The sequence below is a fragment of the Pogoniulus pusillus genome, chromosome 42 (assembly GCF_015220805.1).
Source record: "Pogoniulus pusillus isolate bPogPus1 chromosome 42, bPogPus1.pri, whole genome shotgun sequence".
Lineage (NCBI taxonomy): Eukaryota > Metazoa > Chordata > Aves > Piciformes > Lybiidae > Pogoniulus > Pogoniulus pusillus.
The window spans coordinates 1,869,019-1,889,058 of record NC_087305.1 but is presented as its reverse complement, the minus strand read 5'-3'; the positions used below and the strand labels follow the sequence as shown (position 1 = coordinate 1,889,058).

General features: G+C 51.8%; 1 protein-coding gene across 2 annotated transcripts in view; it reads left to right on the top strand.

Moving 5' to 3' along the window:
* Positions 1-1,653: 1,653 nt before the first annotated feature.
* DPYSL2 (dihydropyrimidinase like 2) overlaps positions 1,654-20,040 on the top strand; it is a 66,535-nt gene continuing 48,148 nt past the window's right edge. Inside the window, exons 1-2 of one of the 2 annotated variants that reach the window (XM_064175638.1) lie at positions 1,654-2,224; positions 17,486-17,574. In XM_064175638.1, the coding sequence (XP_064031708.1) occupies positions 1,874-2,224; positions 17,486-17,574 (440 nt within the window). In that variant the 5' untranslated portion in view covers positions 1,654-1,873. Of the gene's footprint in view, positions 2,225-13,953; positions 14,388-17,485; positions 17,575-20,040 lie in introns of those variants that run through there. The other variant, XM_064175639.1, reaches the window with a different exon arrangement.

The window sequence follows — 20,040 nt, the reverse complement described above, 5'->3', positions numbered from 1 at the left end:
CTGAAATTAGCATTTAATGCATGCATGGGCAAAGACGTGTATCAATGAATAATGCATAGTCACAACCAGCTTGGTGGCTGGGTTTGGTTGGGAGCAATATCATGTATGGATTAGCCTCACAGACCCAGATCAGTGGCATTAATAACATGGATGAGGTGGAGACAGCCAAGCTCAACAACATTGTACTGCAGCATTTACCCTGGGGATAAAAATGCCTCTTCTCTCACATCCTGGACTGGCAGAAATCAAACAAACCCTTTGGAGATGACTAAGGCAATCCTCCCTCCTTCACCAGCCACTAGAGCAGTTCATTTGGGTACAAACCCCAGAGAACTTCTCTAGGTGCCTTCTGACCCATAACGTTCTGTGATGCTATGCATCAGATAAAAACCAAGGGTCCCTGACACATGCATCTTGTAGCAGCCACGAGGAGCAGGAGGGTGTGTTAGAGCCCCGCAGCCCAGACAAGGCAGAGAGGGGGTTGACCTGGATGGGGCTCCGAGTCTGCCGGGGCTGGCTCTGAGCCCCTCGGGGCTGGTTCTAAATTCTTCGGGACTGACTCTGAGCCCCTCGGACCAGCTCCGAGGTCCCGCAGGGTGCTGCTGCCAGGGACGGGTGGTGCTGAAGGGACAGCGCCGGCGGCTCAGCTCGCCCCCGCCTTCGGGTCCCGGAGCCCCTGCACCCGCCCCGGGGCTGCTGCCCCTGCCCTTCGCTTTCTCCGTCACTGCCCCTTCATCTCCGTCTCCCACACTGTCGACACGAGCAAGGGGCTGCTGCTGTTGCTCTGCATCCTCCGCAGAAACCTGCCCGCAGCCGCCCATAGCTGCCTCCCCCCCGAGCCCCACCCCAGGCGGGCCGGGGGGCTACTGGCGGTTAATTAACCGGCAAGGGCACCGATATTGGCTCGTGGAGGTAAGTCCTGGGTAAGGGCTCATTTCCTCCCCTCTCTCGGTTCCCACAGCCCTCTCCCATCTGTCTCTCTTTCCAGCGCCGTCAATCAGCCCTTGCCACCCGCCCTGCAGAGGGTCCACCCGAGCCACGGCGCCAGCGATGCCCTCAAACCCAGACAGATGAGTCAGCGTTTTGTCTCCCAGTAAACCCAGTCAGCCTTTTGCCTCCCAGTAAACCCAGCCTCGATCACCTGCTCCCCGCCCGCCGGCTCCGGGCAAGGTGAGGAACAATGGGATTCCCGGAGCGCTGCCTGGCTCCACCATTGCGGGGCCGGGGGAGGAAGGGGAAGGGGCGTTGGGAGGAAGGGATTGCTCCTTTCAGCCCTACTCTGGAACAGCCTCGGGAGCAGCCGGAGGCGAGGGAGGGTCTTCGGTCCCCATCAGCCCCTGGGCAACTTGCAGCGACAGCAGGGGAAGGGAGGGGGGAAGAGGGTGTGTGATGGGGGCTGTTGCTCCAACCTGATCAAGTCCATTTGCCAATTCACCACTCGCATCACTTCCGGAGCACTCCTCAGGTTCTGCTGCAGAGTGAGGATTTAAATCTTTTTTCTTCCCCACCCCCTCCCCCCCCCCTCCTTCTCTCTCTTTTTCCTTCCCTCCCTCCCCATCTGGATGCTGGGAACTTGAAACCCTCCTCCCTTGACTGCAGCAGAATCTGACCCAACCTTCCCTCAACTTTGCACCGCATCAAAGGGAAAGCGAGCAATCCACAGGCTGGATTGTACCGATGGGGGCAGGGGAGCCGCCAGGCACAGCCCTTCCCAGCTGATGTGGCCGTAATCTCTAGGACCCAGAGCGATCTCCCTGGGTGTCTTTTTTTCCCTTTCCTCTCCTTCTTTTTTTCCGTGTGTGTGTTTGTGTGAAGGACCCTCCTGGTTACCGCTGGTTACTATTTTGCCTTAGCAGGGAGACCAACCCAAGCCATGGCTGAGAAGAAGCAATCTGGCCGGCAAGGTGAGGATGAAGAAGTGCCAGCCTTCTTCAAGAACCTGGGCTCAGGCAGCCCGAAGCCCCGGCAGAAATTCTGTGGCATGTTCTGCCCAGTGGAAGGCTCCCTGGAGAACAAGACCATTGACTTCGACTCCCTCTCGGTGGGCCGTGGATCAAACAAAGTGGTGGCAAAGCAGAAGGACGTTGCCCACCTGGGTCCGGATGCTCAGTCCCTCTACTCCAGGCAGAGCGGGAAAGGAGGGGAACCATCTGTTGATTTCGGGAGAAAGGTGGAGATCAGGAGTGCCACTGGGAAGGAGGCGCTGCAGAACCTGAATGACAAGGTGGGTACTTGTGTGTGTGTGTGTGTGCGGCTGGGAGCTGCAGCTCGAACAGGCGATAGGCTGCAGAAGGCAGCGATCTGTTCCACCCTCTGCTTCCTTGCTTTTGTGGCACTCTCACGTCCGTGGCAGTTGGTCTCTTTCTCTAAGGAGCAGCATCTCTCCTAGAACCCAGAGTGCCGATGCTGTCTGTGTGCGCTCTGCAGGCGTCTGTGTGTGTGTGTGTGTGTGTGTGTGCAGGGAGGAGGGCAGAGGAAGAAAGGAACCCCCACATCCACAAACACCCTCCTTTGCCCTGCCCTGTCTTCCAGTGTGGTGATGGAGAGGGACATTTTTGTTTCTTGGGAGACTCCCCCCCCCCCCCCCCAGCACGACAGCAGCAAACTGCCCCACCCAGCCAGCGAATGCAGCTCACGGGAACAGCAATGCAATGGTTAGCAAAGGAGCATCAGGGAGCCTCTACCTACAGGGATCAAATCCTTGCAGGCTTCTTCAAAAGGAAACTTCTGCCTTCTCTTACCAGGACAGGACAGGCTCCAGAGTGACTCCTGTGAGCTGTATTTCAATAGCAATTGTCACCAAGGCCTCTGTGGGATTTTTTGCCTGGGGAAGATGTGGGACTTGAAGAGGAATGTGCTGTTCTCTCACTGAACTTCTCCCAGGCTCCTGAAGCCATTTCCTCACTCTCTGTACATCTCACAGTGCAAAACTTATCCTAGCCACTTGTGTAGCTGACTCTGCACATTTGCTCTCATGGATGAGCAGCTTTAATCAGGCTTCATTCAGACCTGAGCCATGAAATAGTCTGTGCAGGCCTCTGGCAGCTGCTTGGGCTGGAAGAGTGGAGGTGAATGAAGCACTCAGCAGCAGACTGCTCAACTCCTAGAACACTGGGCAAGAGTTTCTGTGAGTGGTCCCTCAGCTGGTTCATGGAGCAGCTCACCCTCCTGGAAAGTTTCTGGGCTCTGCCTCCTGATTGTTACTAGTAATAGGGATTGCATGTGCAGGGCAGGAGTCTGCCTGGAATGTGTCATATGGGCTTGGCTGCTACTTCCTTCTGCTTTCACAAAGGTGAAGTATTACTGGGGGGGGGGTCATTCTCCCCAAATCAGCCCCTACCCTGCTTCTTCCTCCTGCAGTAACCTGAGGGCAGACATAATTCCATGTGGGAACAACTGCTGTTTATGGTGAGATGACAAAGGCAGGCCCTGACTTTCAGAAGTGCTCACACCAACCTTTCTTTAGGAGTGGGATGTGCTCCATGTCCCTTCAGCCCTGATTTACCAAGCCCACACAAAAGGTTGCCACTAGAAATAGCTTGATGTGACCACAGTGAAGTGCCCACTAATGGAGTAACTTCCCCCAACCAATTAGTCTTGTTGGCCTAACCAAGGTGCATCTCAAGAATAAAGGGGGTGCACCTTTTCAACTTGCTGAGTGAAAGGTTTCTGCAACTGAGCTAACTGAGAGCCATTTGGTGTGGTGATGCCCTGTGTGAAGAGGCAACCTATTCATTTGGTACACCAGCTCTGAGAAGATATATCTTTATTGATGATCTGGACGTGGGGATTGAGTCCAGCATCAGTAAGTTTGCAGATGACACCAAGCTAGGAGCAGGTGTGGAGCTGTTGGAAGGTAGCAGAGCCCTGCAGAGGGACCTGGACAGCCTGGATGGGTGGGCAGAGGGATGAGACTGAACAAGGCCAAGTGCAGGCTTCTACGCTTTGGCCACAACAACCCCAAGCAGCACTACAGGCTGGGGACAGAGTGGCTGAGAGCAGCCAAGAGGAAAGGGACCTGGGGGTACTGGCAGATAGTAGGGTGAAGAGGAGGCAGCAGTGTGCCCAGGTGGGCAAGAAAGCCAATGGCATCCTGGGCTGGCTCAGGAGCAGTGTGGGCAGCAGGACAAGGGAGCTTCTTCTGCCCCTGTGCTCAGCACTGCTCAGGCCACACCTTGAGTGCTGTGTCCAGTTCTGGGCTCCTCAATTCAAGAGAGATGTTGAGGTGCTGGAAGGTGTTTGGAGAAGAGTGACAAAGCTGGTGAGGGGCCTGAAGCACAAACCCTATGAGGAGAGACTGAGGGAGCTGGGGGTGTTTAGCCTAGAGAAGAGGAGGCTCAGGGGTGACCTCATTGCTGTCTACAACTACCTGAAGGGACATTGCAGCCAGGTAGGGGTGGCCTCTTCTCCCAGGCAACCAGCAATAGAACAAGGGGACACAGTCTCAAGCTGTGCTGGGGTAGGTCTAGGCTGGATGTTAGGAGGAAGTTGTTGTCAGAGAGAGTGGTTGGCATTGGAATGGGCTGCCCAGGGAGGAGGTGGAGGCACCATCCCTGGAGGTGTTCAAGAAAAGCCTGGCTGGGGCACTCAGTGCCATGGTCTGGTTGAGTGGCTAGGGCTGGGTGCTAGGTTGGACTGGCTGAGCTGAGAGCTCTCTTCCAACCTGCTTGATTCTATGATTCTATAATTCTAGAACTGAAGAGTATCACTGCAACAAAAGCAATAGCCAGGTGGTGGCAAGTCACAAGTCCACATAAAATATGAATCCAAAGAAAAAGAGCTTGTGATTTTTTTTTTTTGTTTGGTTCTGTTTTTCAAGGCTTTTCCATGACTGAGAGCTGTGAAATAATGAGGCACTGCAAAACATTAGAGCTGTTTCTCACTAGCTTGGCACAACACTGATGCCAGTGGGTTGTGTGGTGAGGGTTGTGAGCGTTTGAGTGAGTACAAGCTTCTGTGGTGTGATGGTTTGGGTGTTACCCACCCCCCCCCACACACACACACTTAAGAAACTCACCCAGAGTAGACTCAGTGGCTGGAAATGTGAATGAAGCTTTACACTCACAGCTCAGCACAAGATCCAAGCAGATGTTTACAGTATAAGAACAGCCTGGATGAGGCACTTAGTGCCATGGTCTGGTTGAGTGGATAGGGCTGGGGGATAGGTTGGACTGGATGAGCTTGGAGGTCTCTTCCAACCTGGTTGATTTTATGATTCTATGAAATAGACAAGTTAAAAAGGTAATGCAGAAACACAGCAGCCCTCCCAGAAACCAGAGTCTCCAGGAGGGGCTCCCCAACCACCCTTCCACCTTCTCCCCACCCCTGTACCTTACCCCAGACTTTGCCTTACGCTCAAGGTGTGTTTGGAGCGTCAGCCAGGGGGGGTAGGAAGCAGAAGGATTAGTCAGGCAGCAAGTTGGGTTAGAGAGAGAAGTTCATGCAGCCCCAGAGACAGAGAGCAAACTCTGTTAACTCTGTTTGTGTTCTTGTTCTTGTACATCTCAGAGAATCATAGAATCATAGAATCAACCAGGTTGGAAGAGACCTCCAAGCTCATCCAGTCCAACCTATCCCCCAGCCCTAACCAATCAACCAGACCATGGCACTAAGTGCCTCATCCAGGCTTTGCTTGAAGACCCCCAGGCACGGTGCCTCCATCACCTCCCTGGGCAGCCCATTCCAGTGCCAATCACTCTCTCTGTGAAGAACTTCTTCCTAACATCCAGCCTATACCTACCCTGGCACAACTTGAGACTGTGTCCCCTTGTTCTATTGCTGGTAGCCTGGGAGAAGAGGCCACCCCCCACCTGGCTACAATGTCCCTTCAGGTAGTTGTAGACAGTAATAAGATCACCCCTGAGCCTCCTCTTCTCCAGGCTAAACAGGCCCAGCTCCCTCAACCTCTCCTCATAGGATTTGTGCTCCAGGCCCCTCACCAGCTTTGTTGCCCTTCTCTGGACATGTTCCAGCACCTCAACATCTCTCTTGAATTGAGGGGCCCAGAACTGGACACAGTACTCAAGGTGTGGCCTGACCAGTGCTGAGTACAGGGGCAGAATAACCTCCCTTGTCCTACTGCCCACACTGTTCCTGATGCAGGCCAGGATGCCATTGGCTCTCTTGGCCACCTGGGCACACTGCTGCCTCCTCTTCAGCTACTATCTATCAGTACCCCCAGGTCCCTTTCCTCCTGGCTTCTCTCCAGCCACTCAGTCCCCAGCCTGTAGCACTGCTTAGGGTTGTTGTGGCCAAAGTGCAGAACCCTGCAAGCAAGCCTCTGAGTGCAGCAGCCATCACCTTTGTTTCCTTTTCACAGCCTAGCATCTAATTCTTCTCACCAAATTAGCCCAGCTAGGCTCAGACCAGCACATGTGGCATTGAGTGCAGCCTCAGCAAGTTTGCTGTCAGCACTAAGCTGTGTGGTGCAGCAGACAGGCTGGAGAGGTCCTGTTTTCAAGGCAAGATTATTTCCCATTGTCAGCCAGAGATGTGTGAGATCAAAGCCCTTCACACTGCCCTGAACCACATCCTGGTCTCCAAGCTGCTGCCACGTGGGTTTGAGGGGTGGAGCACTGATGGATAAAGACCTGGCTTGATGGCCACACCCAAAGAGTGGCTGCCAATGGCTCCATGGCCAAGTGCAGGCAGTGACAAGTGGAGTCCCTCAGGGATCCGTTCTGGGACCAATCTTGTTCAGCATCTTTGTGGGTGCCATGGCCAAAGGCACTGAGTGCAGCCTCAGCAAGTTTGCTGCCCACACCAAGCTGTGTGGTGCAGCAGCCAGGCTGGAGGGCAGGATTCATCCAGAGGGACCTGCACAGGCTGCAGAGGTGGGCACAAGCCAAGATCAGGAGGTTCAACAAGACCAAGTGCTAGGTCCTGGAGCTGGGTCGAGGCAATGCCAAGCACAACTCCAGGCTGGGCAGTGCCAGGCTGGAAGAGCAGCCCTGAGGAGAGGGACTTGGGGGTGCTGCTGGAGGAGAAGCTCAACAGGAGCCAGCAGTGAGCACTTGCAGCCCAGAAAGCCAAGCAGAGCCTGGGCTGCAGCAGCAGCAGTGTGGCCAGCAGGGCCAGGGAGGGGATTCTCCTCCTCTGCTCTGCTCTGCTCAGAGCCCACCTGGAGTCCTACATCCAGCTCTGGAGCCCCTGGGACAAGAGGGCTGTGGAGATGCTGGAGAGTGTCCAGAGCAGGGCCAGGAGGATGCTCAGAGGCTGCAGCAGCTCTGCTGTGAGCACAGCCTGAAAGAGTTGGGGCTGTGCAGGCTGGAGCAGAGGAGGCTCCCAGAGGACCTTCTTGTGGCCTGCCAGCACCTGAAGGAGGCTCCAAAAAAGCTGGGGAGGGACTTTTGAGGCTGTGAGGGAATGGCAGGAGTGGGGGGAATGGAGCAAAGGTGGAGGTGGGGAGAGTGAGGCTGGAGGTGAGGAGGAAGTTGTTGAGCAGGAGAGTGGTGAGAGCCTGGCAGGGGTTGCCCAGGGAGGTGGTTGAGGCCCCATGGCTGGAGGTGTTTGAGGCCAGGCTGGCTGAGGCTGTGTGCAGCCTGCTCTAGGGTAGGGTGTCCCTGGGCATGGCAGGGAGTTGGAGCTGGCTGCTCCTTGTGGTCCCTTCCAACTCTGATTGATTCTATGATTCTATTATCAATGTCTTGCTATAGATTGGGAGGAGTGGCTTAGCTTTAATGGTTTGCCAGCTGACTGCTTCTATAGCTTGACTCAGTGGTTAGAACTGGCTTTGCTTCAGTGCAGTTAACAGGAGTGTGTTTAAGATGCTAATCAAAGCTCAATGTATTGAGGGGAGAGAAAAGGAAATAGCATTGTAGAAAGTGGCATTAAAGGAAGAGATGCATTAAAATAACTCGAGAAAGGAACCAAAAGCCTCCTGAAATGTTGCATCTGACTCTGTCCCATTATTTTCAAACATCTCTCTGAAGCATTTAATAGTGCATCTGACATTGAATCCCAGAATCAACCGGGTTGGAAGAGAGCTCCAAGCTCAGACAGCCCAACCTAGCACCCAGCCCTACACAACCAACCAGACCATGGCACTAAGTGCCCCAGCCAGGCTTGGCTACAACACCTCCAGCCACAGCCACTCCACCACCTCCCTGGGCAGCCCATTCCAATGCCAATCACTCTCTCTGACAACAACTTCCTCCTCACATCCAGCCTCAACCTGCCCTGCCACAGCTTGAGGCTGTGTCCCCTCCTCCTATCCCTGGCTGCCTGGCAGCAGAGCCCAACCCCACCTGGCTACAGCCTCCCTGCAGGCAGCTGCAGGCAGCAATCAGCTCTGCCCTGAGCCTCCTCTGCTGCAGGCTGCACCCCCCCAGCTCCCTCAGCCTCTCCCCAGCCTTGCTGCCCTTCTCTCAACACCTTCCAGCACCTCAACATCTCTCTTGAACTGAGGAGCCCAGAACTGGACACAGCACTGCAGGAGTGGCCTGAGCAGTGCTGAGCACAGGGGCAGAAGCAGCTCCCTGGTCCTGCTGCCCACACTGCTCCTGAGCCAGCCCAGGATGCCATTGGCTCTGCTGCCCACCTGGGCACTGCTGCCTCCTCTGCAGCTCCTCTCTGCCAGCACCCCCAGGGCCCTCTCTGCCTGGCTGCTCTCAGCCACTCTGTCCCCAGCCTGTAACACTGCTTGGGGTTGTTGTGGCCAAAGTGCAGACTGAGCTATTTCCCCATGCCAGGAAGCTCAGTGACAGTGGAAAGGATCACTGATGCTAATTTATGGGATCCTGAATTTATAACTGGCATCAGCTGTTTCCCAGCAGGCTGGGAATCTTGTTGCTTCTTTTTCTTCAGCTTAAGGGTGACAAGAGTTGTGTTTTAATCAACTCATGTAACAAACAAGGTATAGGTCTGTGCTTTGTCCCAGCAACCATATCTGGAGCTGCTGGGAATGGCTGCTGATCAGCTGGAGGTGATGAAGATAGGTGGGAGTATTTTACCCAGCGAGTGGATCCCAAGTGCCTTTAAAACACAGTTATCCTTTTTGTCACTGCACAGGAAGATTTTGTCTTAATCTCTCCTGAAATACTTTTCAGAGCAAGATGGATAAGCTTTCATGTATTTATTTGTGTTTCTGAAGACTTACATGTCCAGAGGATAGGGAAAAAAAACCCCAAGTGCCTAGATGATCTTCTGAGGTCCCTTCCAACCCCTAACATTCTGTGGTTCTGGAATTATTGCACATTAAATAGCAATATATTGTCCTGCAGGACAAGATAAAGGCAAGCCAATCTCTTTGTGTCTATTCTGTCCAGGGTATTCCATAGGCATCTTTCATGGCCTGGCTTTATTGCCTCGGGGCCATGCTGCTCCATAATTCAGGGTTCAGACCATCTCTGGAGGGGCTGTGGCTGAGTTTAAGCAGCTCTTCATGGTCTGGAGGCAGTGTGACCTATTCAACAAGTCTGAAGCCCAGCAGATCTGGAGCAAGTTCTGCCTCTTCCCAGCTGCCAGGCCTTGGAGAATTCACTTGGCTTCTATTTCCTTCCTTAAACTTGGGCATCTGCCCTGTTTGGGCTGTTAATGCCTGATGCTGGAGCTGCTTCTCTGAGTGTTGCTCAGTGCTTTGAGACCACGACCTCAGCTGGGCATCACTGCAGCCTAACAAGAATGTCATGTACAAAGCTGTCACTTCTGGAACGAGACAATAAACACTTGGCCTGGCTTCTATAAATATCTGAGCACCTCTGTGCCCATTTCCCACCGTGGGATTTGGTGTTTGGATAGCATCAGGGCAGGAGCCTATGGAACTTAAGTGCAGAAGCTGTCAGCTACCTTGTCTCCAAAGGAGGGACTGGTAAAATGCTTCCCCAGACATCAGTCCTCTGCTCCTTAAATGAACAAACTTGAGACACATGCATTCATCTGAGGTTTGAGGCAACTTGGCCATTGCTTGTGTGACCAGGCTCACTCCTCTTGGATTGCTCAGGTTTCCCATGTGTATAATTGGTGTCCCCTCTTTACTGGGAGATGGACACAGAAACACAACACCCTGCTCTTTGGTCACCTCCAGAAATGTGCAACAAAGCTCTCTGAGGGAGCTGGGGGTGTGCAGCATGCAGAAGAGGAGGCTCAGGGCAGAGCTCATTGCTGTCTGCAGCTGCCTGCAGGGAGGCTGTAGCCAGGTGGGGTTGGGCTCTGCTGCCAGGCACCCAGCAACAGAAGAAGGGGACACAGCCTGAAGCTGTGCCAGGGCAGGTTGAGGCTGGATGTTAGGAGGAAGTTGTTGTCAGAGAGAGTGATTGGCATTGGAATGGGCTGCCCAGGGAGGTGGTGGAGTGGCTGTGGCTGGAGGTGTTGAAGCCAAGCCTGGCTGGGGCACTTAGTGCCATAGTCTGGTTGGTTGGGCAGGGCTGGGTGCTAGGTTGGGCTGGCTGAGCTTGGAGCTCTCTTCCAACCTGCTTGATTCTGTGATTCTGTGATCTAACAAGGCTGTTTCAGATCATTCCAGTAATGCTTTAAATCCATCTCTGATACATTTTTTTCCCCAGCTTTTCATGTTAAAATCTATATTTCCATTTGCAGGTTGTATAATTTCATAGCAAAATGTCTTTGCCCCCATGGCAGAGGGGGTTGGAACTGGATGATCCTTGAGGTCTCTTCCAACCCTGACTGATTCTAACATTCTTTGTTTCTATAAACCTGTAAGAATTCAGGGGGAGTAGTTGTGTGTTGCAGAAATGCTGTGAGGTTTGTTGCAATTACACTAAAAGTCCACAGAGAAAGAGACTCTTTTATTACTTTAGTTGTTTTTTTTCCCCCCCAGCCACCCATTAACTCCACAGTGGGGATAAAATTCCTTGCTAAGTGCATTGTGGTAGCCCACAGAATCTCTAACTTTAAGATTTAGAGCTGATGTAGATTGATTTTCACTGATGCCTGTGCTGGTTTACTTTAGCATAGATTATCACTGGGCAGAAATTCTCTCATTCTTGTGCATCCTCCTACTAGACCTTTCCAGAAGGAATTTTAGATGCAAATGCTCCTTTAAGACAAAACATTTCTGCTGTAGAGAGCTTGCAGAAGATGTCCTGCACCAGCTGCTACCTGTGCAGAAGTGGCTGATGGCAATCTCATGTCCACTGCCCAATGCTCTCCCAACTACCTTAAGCCTATGGCTGGGTCAGATCCTTTCCAGAAGGCAATTTTAGATGCAAATGCTCCTTTAAGACAAAACATTTCTGCTGTAGAGAGCTTGCAGAAGATGTCCTGCACCAGCTGCTGCCTGTGCAGAAGTGGCTGATGGCATTTTCATGTCCACTGCCCAATGCTCCCCCAACTAGCCTAAGCCTGTGGCTGGGCCAGAGCCACTCAGCCAGAGCACAGGCTGGCAGTGCAAATGTGGGCATAATCCTCTGGTTTGTGCATTTCCTCCCCTTCTTCTGCTCTTTTGCCCTATGGAGCTAGAAGATACACCTGGGAGCTCCATCCTGGTCCTCTGGGTACCTGCTAAATCCCGTGGAAGCTTTAGGATATGGTGTTGTGTAGATGTTGAATATGGAACAACCATGATCCCAGACCTTTAATCTCTTCATTTATTGTATTCTGTACTACTCAGGTTCTTGCAGCCTGGTGATGGGAATGAAGAGCTAAGTAAGTGTCCTCTGAAGATGTGTTAAAGCTTTCTGAATCTAGTCACTGCTGGATGCAGGTGATGGAATGTGTGCAGAGCCAAGAACTGCTGCTCTGTATTAGGGCAGCGTGCAGGAAGGATTTCCTCTTCAAAACACCATTTTAGATGAGCAGATGAGAATAGCTTGAGAAACATTAGCTTGCTGATGCCACCATCCCTGCAAAGCTGCTTCTCTTTCTTCTGGCAGTACTGCTGCTCCACAGCAGAAACCACCTGCCCAAAGTCAGGAAGGAGAACCACAGCTGGCAACTGAGGGTTTCCTGTCCCATGTTTGTGGTGGTTCCTCTGCAATTATGATCCTGCTGACAGGGCAGGCTCTTGAAATGGAAGCTGGACTTGGCACACCTCAGATCCACTGCCAAAGGCTCTTGATGCTCTTTCAAACCCTTAGGCAGTGAGAACTGAAGACAAGCTTTCACCTGGCCAGCAAAGGGAAGAAACTGTTCAGATATAAAATTGAGGAGGAAAGATAAACATTGAAGAGAAAAAGGGAACAGCTGCACTGAATTTAGACATTTAGATGCTTTCTCCCATCTTCTCAGCAAAAATATGCTGAGGTTCCAAAAGCTCTTCCAGAACCCATCAGAGAGGGTCAGGAAAACTCATTTAGTGTTGTCTAATAATTAAATCAAACCCTACAGGCTAACAAATGTACAGTTTTGCTGCTGTCATAATAAGCCACTTTTTCACTTGCTGCTAATTAGATATTAACTGATAGGTGTATTAGCTACTTAAGTGTTGCTGGTGCCTTACCTACACGCAGGAAAAGCTCTTTTCCTCCTCTCCTTGTAGCCTCCTGTGAACTAACAGAGTCATCTGTGTGAACAGATGTTGCCTTTATCATGATTGACTGCAGCAACATACAAAAGGTTCTGATTTCTTATGGGCCGTGCAGGATGTGCTTTACCAAACTGCAGCTCCTGATGGGAGGAGCTGGCAGCTCGCTTTGTGTGATGTGCAATGCACTCAGGGCTGAGGAAAGAAGGTAAGTGTTTGTTGCTGGTTAATTATCCATTATAATCTTCAAGCAGAAGTGGATCTGTGCTGTTTCTGAGTTGTCCAAATGGTGTCTTGTACAGCTTTTGTCTTGCATGGCAGGGTACAGCAGAGAGCTATGAGGGGGGGCTAGAACACCTCTCTTATGAGGGAAGGCTAAGGGATTTGGGGCTTGTTAGTCTAGAGAAGACTGAGGGGGGGATCTTCTTCGTGGTTTTAAATCCTTCGAGGGTGGGTGTCAGGAGGTGGCTGCCCGGTGGTGGTGAACTCTCCAATCTCCAGAGCAATTCAAAACCTGCCTGGGCACATTCCTGTGCAACCTGCTCTGGGTGGCTCTGCTCTGGCTGGGGGATTGGACTCAATCCCTTCCTCAATCCCCGTTCTGTGATTGCCCAGAGCAACTGAGGCACTGGTGTCGTCTTCTGGTACCGTTATCCCACGCTGCAGCCACGAATCCCATCTCCATCGCTGCAGTGGGGCAAGTGCACTGTGAACAACGAGGAGGTATTTCTGCCATTTAATGCGTTTCTTTCCTTGAAGTACCAGTACTGGGAAATGTCAGACTCCAAGTGGGACTGAAACGTTGAACACGGAGTTTGCAACCCGGGAATAGTCAGGAATGGCCACGGAGAGGACCCCATGCCAGTGTGTGTAGCTCTGAGCCCAGATTGCCCTGGCACTAAAGCTTCAGGTCAGTGATCACAGGATGGGGGGGGGGGCTGGAACCCGGGCTACGGGAGAAGGCATTCAGAAAGCACCGCAGCCGTAGGGAGCATCAAAGGGCCGGGAGGGGCTTCAAACCCGAATCTATAACACGCCTCCACCGCTGCCACTCTGCCACCGCTCCCACTCCGCCTGCCCCGGGCAAGTGGCACAAAGGAGATGGAGAGCATCGCCTCTCCCTCCTGCTGGGCAGGAGCAAGGTGAGGGGTGCTAGGGAGGGGGCGGCCGCTCCGCAGTGCCGCGCAGTGCCGCGCAGTGCCGCGCAGTGCCGCGCAGTGCCGCCGAGCCCCGCGCAGCTCCCAGCCACCAGCGTCCGCGCCCGCTGCGCCCACCCCGCTTCGACGTCTCCACCGCACTACTTTGCATACCAGCCCCTTCTCGCCCACCTATTGGACGGCGGCAGCCTCTCATTTGCATCTCCGCCAATAGCAGCCCTCCTTTCGCTGGGGAGAGGAAAGGGTGCGGTCGGGAGAGGGCGCATGCGCAGTGTGCTCTGTCTGTGCCGCTCCGGCCGCTGGCGGCGCTCGCCCCCCTCCCTGTGCGGCTGGGGCCGGGCCGGGCTGGGCTGGGCCGGGCTGGGCTGGGTTGGGCTCCGCGGGGCTGGGCTCCGGGCAGAGGGAAGAAAGGGAGACGCGCAAGGGTGGCTGCTTCTCCCCTTCCTGCCATTGCGGAGAGCAGGAATCGCCTCCCCGCCGCGCCCTCCCCGGCGGACCTTTTCCCCCCTCCCCACCCCCGCTTCCCTTTCTTGTGACCGCCTTGATTTGGGCTTCGGGGATTCATTTTTCTTCTTCTTCTTGTTGTTATTATTTTTGCCTCCGGTGGTGGAGAGGTCGGGGAGCAGCTGCTGCAGAGCGAACAATAGCGATACAGCAGCTGCCCGGCTCCTCCCGAGCAAAACAACAACAACAACCACAAAAAGGGCAAAAAAAAAGAGAAAAATCAATTACTATTATTCAATAAATAAATTAGGGAGCCATCCCCCAAGATGTCTTATCAAGGGAAGAAAAACATTCCGCGGATCACGGTGAGTGGGGGAGCCGGGAAGGGGGAGGGGGGGATTAAGCCCTTTGTGTGCGCGGACGAGCAGCGATCAGCGGCGGGGGGGTGGGGGGGGCTGGGGAGCCGCGGGGTGCTTGGCGGTGAAGGGAGAGGGGGATTACACCGGCGGGTCCCCGGAGAGCATCGGGGACACTGCACCGCCCCAGCCTGCTGGGTGTGTGCCCGGAGGGCTGCGGGAGAATGAAGCGATGTAGCTTCGCCCCCTTCACTCTCCTGCCACAGCCTGGCAAAGGGCGGCTCCGGGCGGGTAGGTATCGGGGGACCTCGGTGCAGTCCTGGGGATGCATCAGAAGCTTCTGGCAAGGTTCGCTCCTCCATGTAATCCTGGGGGAGAAGAGAAGGAGCCGTTATGTGAACTCCTCCCGAGACTTCGGCGTTGTGGGTGCCGATTTAGGGCAGAGCCCAGGGTACCAGCTTTTCCTTGCGTAAGGCGAGATGTTGGCATCTACCGGGCTGTGCCCCCTCGGTGGGTTTTTGACACGGGAGGTTTCTATTACTCGCAGCGGCTCCTCGAAGCCCCGCGGACACACCCATCCCAGCGCTCCCATTCCCCAGCCTCTCAAGCAGCAAAGTCAGCTCTGAAACGCAGCTTTGGATGGTGACATCTACGCAGGAGCTGCTGGGCAGGGGATGTGCAGCGTTGCCGTGTGAGAAATGGAGCATCCTCACGGAGCATCCTCTTTTGTTTCTCGGCTTTTCTATCTCCCTTTTTTTTTTCATTTGAGGGTGAAGGGAGAGGAGGAGGAGGGGGAGCCCGAGCCCAAATCTGTGTCTGAATAGCAGTTTAAAAGGATGCCTGTGTTTAAATAGCGGTGGAGGTTGCTGCTGAACCTCTGTCATGGGCCAGAAGTAGTGTGACGCATTTTTCTTCTGACTGAATGCTCTGCTTTATGTTGGGTGCACTTGCTGCAGTTGTGAGGAGAAGGGGGCAGGGAAAACCCAGATGATGGCTGCATTCGCTGTGGTATCCACCTGCAGCTGACCTATGTAGGCTAACGCTTGAAGGAGGAGGATGTTTATTGCTGAGCTGCCCTATTTGGAGCGCATCGGCAGGGTAAACACACCCAGATTTGGGCCTGCAGGGTTGCAGGCTGCGGGGTGCTTTTGTCTCCAAGGTGGCTGAGATGAGCAGAAGACTGCTCGCTGAGCTCAGAACCTATGGTTCAGCTGCAGTAGGAGACCTGTTTAGTAGCAGAAGCATCCAGAGCATCATTAAACCAGTCCAGGCTGCGTTTTTATTGCTCACTACATATATAGAGGTGTTTTTCTTCCCTCCTGGATTGATGCTCAGTGCATCAGGGCATGGGCTGCCAGGGTTGAAGCAGCTGGTTTCACTGGTACCCAGCCTTTTTAATGGCATGAGCAGCCTGCACTCGAGATGGGCATCAATGCTGCAGTGTGCCTGGCTATAGTGAACATGTAGGGCAGTCTGCTGTAGAGGTTGGCACTGAGAGAAGTAGGTTTTTCATGCCCAAGTTAATTCATTTGGTGCATTGGCGTTTGCAGCAGAGCCTAAATTTAAATCTTGAGGTTTTATTTCTGGTTTGTTTCGGTTTTCTTTCTTTGTCATTTTGGTGTTGGGGCTTGGGGTTGGTTTTTTTAAAGGGGTGACATTAATGAGGGAAACTCCATTGCAGCAGGAGGAGGAAGGAGAGGCACTTCACATCTAATATGCTCAGCAGTTATGTAAAAGGTGGAGGTAGCAGAGTAAATCAGCAGCTGATGCAATCCATGTATCCCTTCACGGATCAAAAGAGCTCATCAGCTTGTGCCTGCTGAGAAGGGGGTGTTCCATCTCTTTAGTTTTATTACAAGCCCTTTGAGAACATGCCTGCTTCTGTCTGATGAGCAGAACCCCAGCTGAAAATCAGGTCCCTGAGCACCACTGTCACTATCCCATGTACATTTGCTGTAAACTCAAGGCACCGCTGGGTTAAAGTCCAGCATTCAACTACTCAAATTCAACATTTGGCTTCACCAGCCTGGCTTCTCCTCTTACAAAGACACTCTAGGGAGAAAGAGGGAGAATCAGAGCAAGTACAAGTGCAAAATGTAAGGGCCAAGGTGTAACATAAACTAAATTCTGGACAAAGTGTATGTGCTTTGCTTCAAATATTTGCAACTCAGGGAATGAAGGAGCTAGAAGGAGGTAGCATCACTTTGAACTTGCCTCCCCCAGCCAGGGCATGTTTCACTCTTGTTTATGACCACTGCAAAAAAAAATCAAACCAAAGAAATGTTTGAGTTTGACCTAAAATCTTCAGGAGGAGGTGTCCCTGCCCATGGCATGGGGGTTAGAAACAGATGATAACCCAAAGACCCCTTCCAACCCAAACCACTGAATGAGAAACAGCAAGATACATCCTGAGCTGAAAGCTGCCCTCTTGCAGATAGCTTTCTGTTCTTAGCAAGCCATCTTCTAACTGGAGCAAATCTTAGTAACCACTCTTCAAATGCTTCTCTTAAACTCAATTTCCTAATTATGTGCTAATTTCTATCTGATTATGCAGTAGTGCTCTGGAAAGGCAGTGAGAGCATCCATTGCACTGAAACACCGCGAAGTTGGACAAAACGAGCCTGTTTGTGTTGTGTAACCCTTGGCAACAGACTTTTGGTCCACTTCCCTGACAGCAGTTGACTTGCAGTGATTCAAAGAGTGACTCCAGTGTGTGGGTACATGTAGGAAAGTCTGGTTGTGCATAGGACCAAGGCAGGAAGAACAGAGATGTGGCTGTTCCGCGTCCCTCCAAGTATGATTTTGTTGGAAGTGATGGAGGAGACAGCAGGTATGAGTGAAGCTGCCAAGGAGAGGAGCCTGCTGGAAGCCAGCTCCTTTCCAGTTCTGATTGCTTTTTGATCATTAGTGTGATTAAAGATGAAATAAAAGATCTTCTCTTTCCAGCTGAAAATGCAGCAGTTGACTCATGTTTTGACATTCGCTTCTGAATAATGGAGAGGTTGTTTCTGTCTCTGCTCTTTTTTTTCCCCTCTCTGAAGTGACACTGCAGACTGCCAGCATCCTCACAGAGTAATTATGTGTCATCCTGTGCCTCTTTCTTGCAGAGTGATCGTCTGCTGATCAAAGGTGGTAAAATAGTTAATGACGACCAGTCTTTCTATGCAGACATCTACATGGAAGATGGGTTGATAAAGTAAGTGAAGCCTGCTGCCATGGTATGATTGGAACAGTAGAGAAACGAGTCAGGGATAGCTCAGTCTCAGGGAGCTGTATTAGCCTGCTCTGGAAAATCAATATTTCACCTATATCCTGCTATTTGATGGAGCAGCTTTAGAAGCAAGGTGTTAAGTTAAATAAACATGTGCCCCCAGACCTTAGAGTTAGTAGTGTGCATTAAGGAGGTGCTTACCAGTGCTTCATTTTGGCCATTTAATAGCCTCATGCTGAGGTGACAGATATTTGAAGTTACCTCTGTTGGAACATGAGGCACTTGGTGCCATGGTCTAGTTGACTGGATAGGGCTGGGGGATAGGTTGGACTGGATGAGCTTGGAGGTCTCTTCCAACCTGGTTGATGATTCTATGATTCTATGACTGGATAGGGCTGGGGGATAGGTTGGACTGGATGAGCTTGGAGGTCTCTTCCAACCTGGTTGATGATTCTATGACTGGATAGGGCTGGGGGATAGGTTGGACTGGATGAGCTTGGAGGTCTCTTCCAACCTGGTTGATGATTCTATGATTCTATGACTGGATAGGGCTGGGGGATAGGTTGGACTGAATGAGCTTGGAGGTCTCTTCCAACCTGGTTGATGATTCTATGACTGGCTAGGGCTGGGGGATAGGTTGGACTGGATGAGCTTGGAGGTCTCTTCCAACCTGGTTGACAATTCTATGACTGGATAGGGCTGGGGGATAGGTTGGACTGGATGATCTTGGAGGTCTCTTCCAACCTGGTTGATGATTCTGTGACTGGATAGGGCTGGGAGATAGGTTGGACTGGATGAGCTTGGAGGTCTCTTCCAACCTGCTTGATTCTATAATCCTATGATTTTAGTCAGTTATGACTTTTAAAGTAATTTGAACCCAGAATTCAGCATCCTAATACAGTTTAATTTGTTTCAGGCTAGGAGGCTGAACTTAGGTGACCTCTTGAGGTCTCTTACATCACTGTCTCTCATGATTTTATGCTGCAAGGATAAGTCCAATCCCCACCCTGGAAGTTAAAAATGGTCTTATAGTTTGAGGTTTGACAGTTTAAGGTTCCAAGCTCTGTCCAGCACACTTCTGTGTTATCAGTCCTGAAGCAGGTTTCTGGTATGTTAAATATCTTTGGAAAATTATCCTTAGGGGGAAAAAAATGGATGAGCCAGAGGTTGCAAAGAAGGATTTTTTCTGCTCTGGATGAAATGCTTGACCCATGTGCTTTGTTAATCAAGGTTAAAAGTTAAAGGATCCTGCCAAAAGACAGCTAATTAGTTGCAATGTGTCACCCACAATTGCTTACTTCTGTGAAGAAGGAATCTGGAGAAGCCTTTGAGGGTCACACCAGGAACCTGGTAAACCTTTTCTGATTGGGTTCTTGTTTGTGTAGGGACCACAAAATATCATGCATGGGAGTAGACAATATGGATGCAGAAAAAATTCCTCCTGTGATCCCAAAACAATATAAACATCTAAATTGCTGTTTATTAGCTGGAAAATCCAGTGTGGAAGAGGCACTGAGCAACCCCAGTGAAGCTGCTCACAAGGCTCTGGCTGTGTTTGGTGCTGTGATCATCTAATTATCACAGAATGCCAGGTTGGAAGGGACCCCAAGGATCATCTGGTCCAACCTTTCTAGGTGATAGTGTAGTCTCAGTGAGGTGGCTCAGTACCCTGTCAAGCTGAGTCTTAAAACTTACTGATAGAGGGGGCTACTTGTCCAATATTTCTTCTCCTTATCCAAAGAGGAATATTTATGCATAATGTTTCTTTCATTCTCCCTACTTACTGCTGCTCTTGGGTCATGCAAAATGCTGTGTGTGGAGCATTACTTAGGTAGTGACAGTGAAGCACAGAGAGCTTCATGCAATAATGAGTCTTGTTGCCAATGCAAAGGACCTCTCACCACAGTAAGGATGCTTATTGCTGGTCCCAGGCAAGAAAAAGATCTTTGATCTTCTGCCTTCAAAATTCCTTTTAAAACAGAAAATAGGGAAGTTAAGAGGCAGGTGCCAGTGTGCTGCAGGTGTTGCTTGTAAATATTCACCTTGAGATTTGGTCCTCATGGTGCTTTCTCCAGCTGCCTGCCAGTGTGGTTCCTTCTTTTCCTTCCTGTTAAGTCTGATATTGCCCTGAGGTCCTGAAGTATCACAGTATCACCAAGGTTGGAAGAGACCTCACAGATCATCAAGTCCAACCCTTTAGCACAGAGCTCAAGGCCAGACCATGGCACCAAGTGCCACGTCCAGTCCTGCCTTGAACAGCTCCAGGGACGGCGACTCCACCACCTCCCCGGGCAGCCCATTCCAGTGCCCAATGACTCTCTCAGGGAAGAACTTTCTCCTCACCTCCAGCCTAAATCTCCCCTGGCACAGCCTGAGGCTGTGTCCTCTCGTTCTGGTGCTGGCCACCTGAGAGAAGAGAGCAACCTCCTCCTGGCCACAACCTCCCCTCAG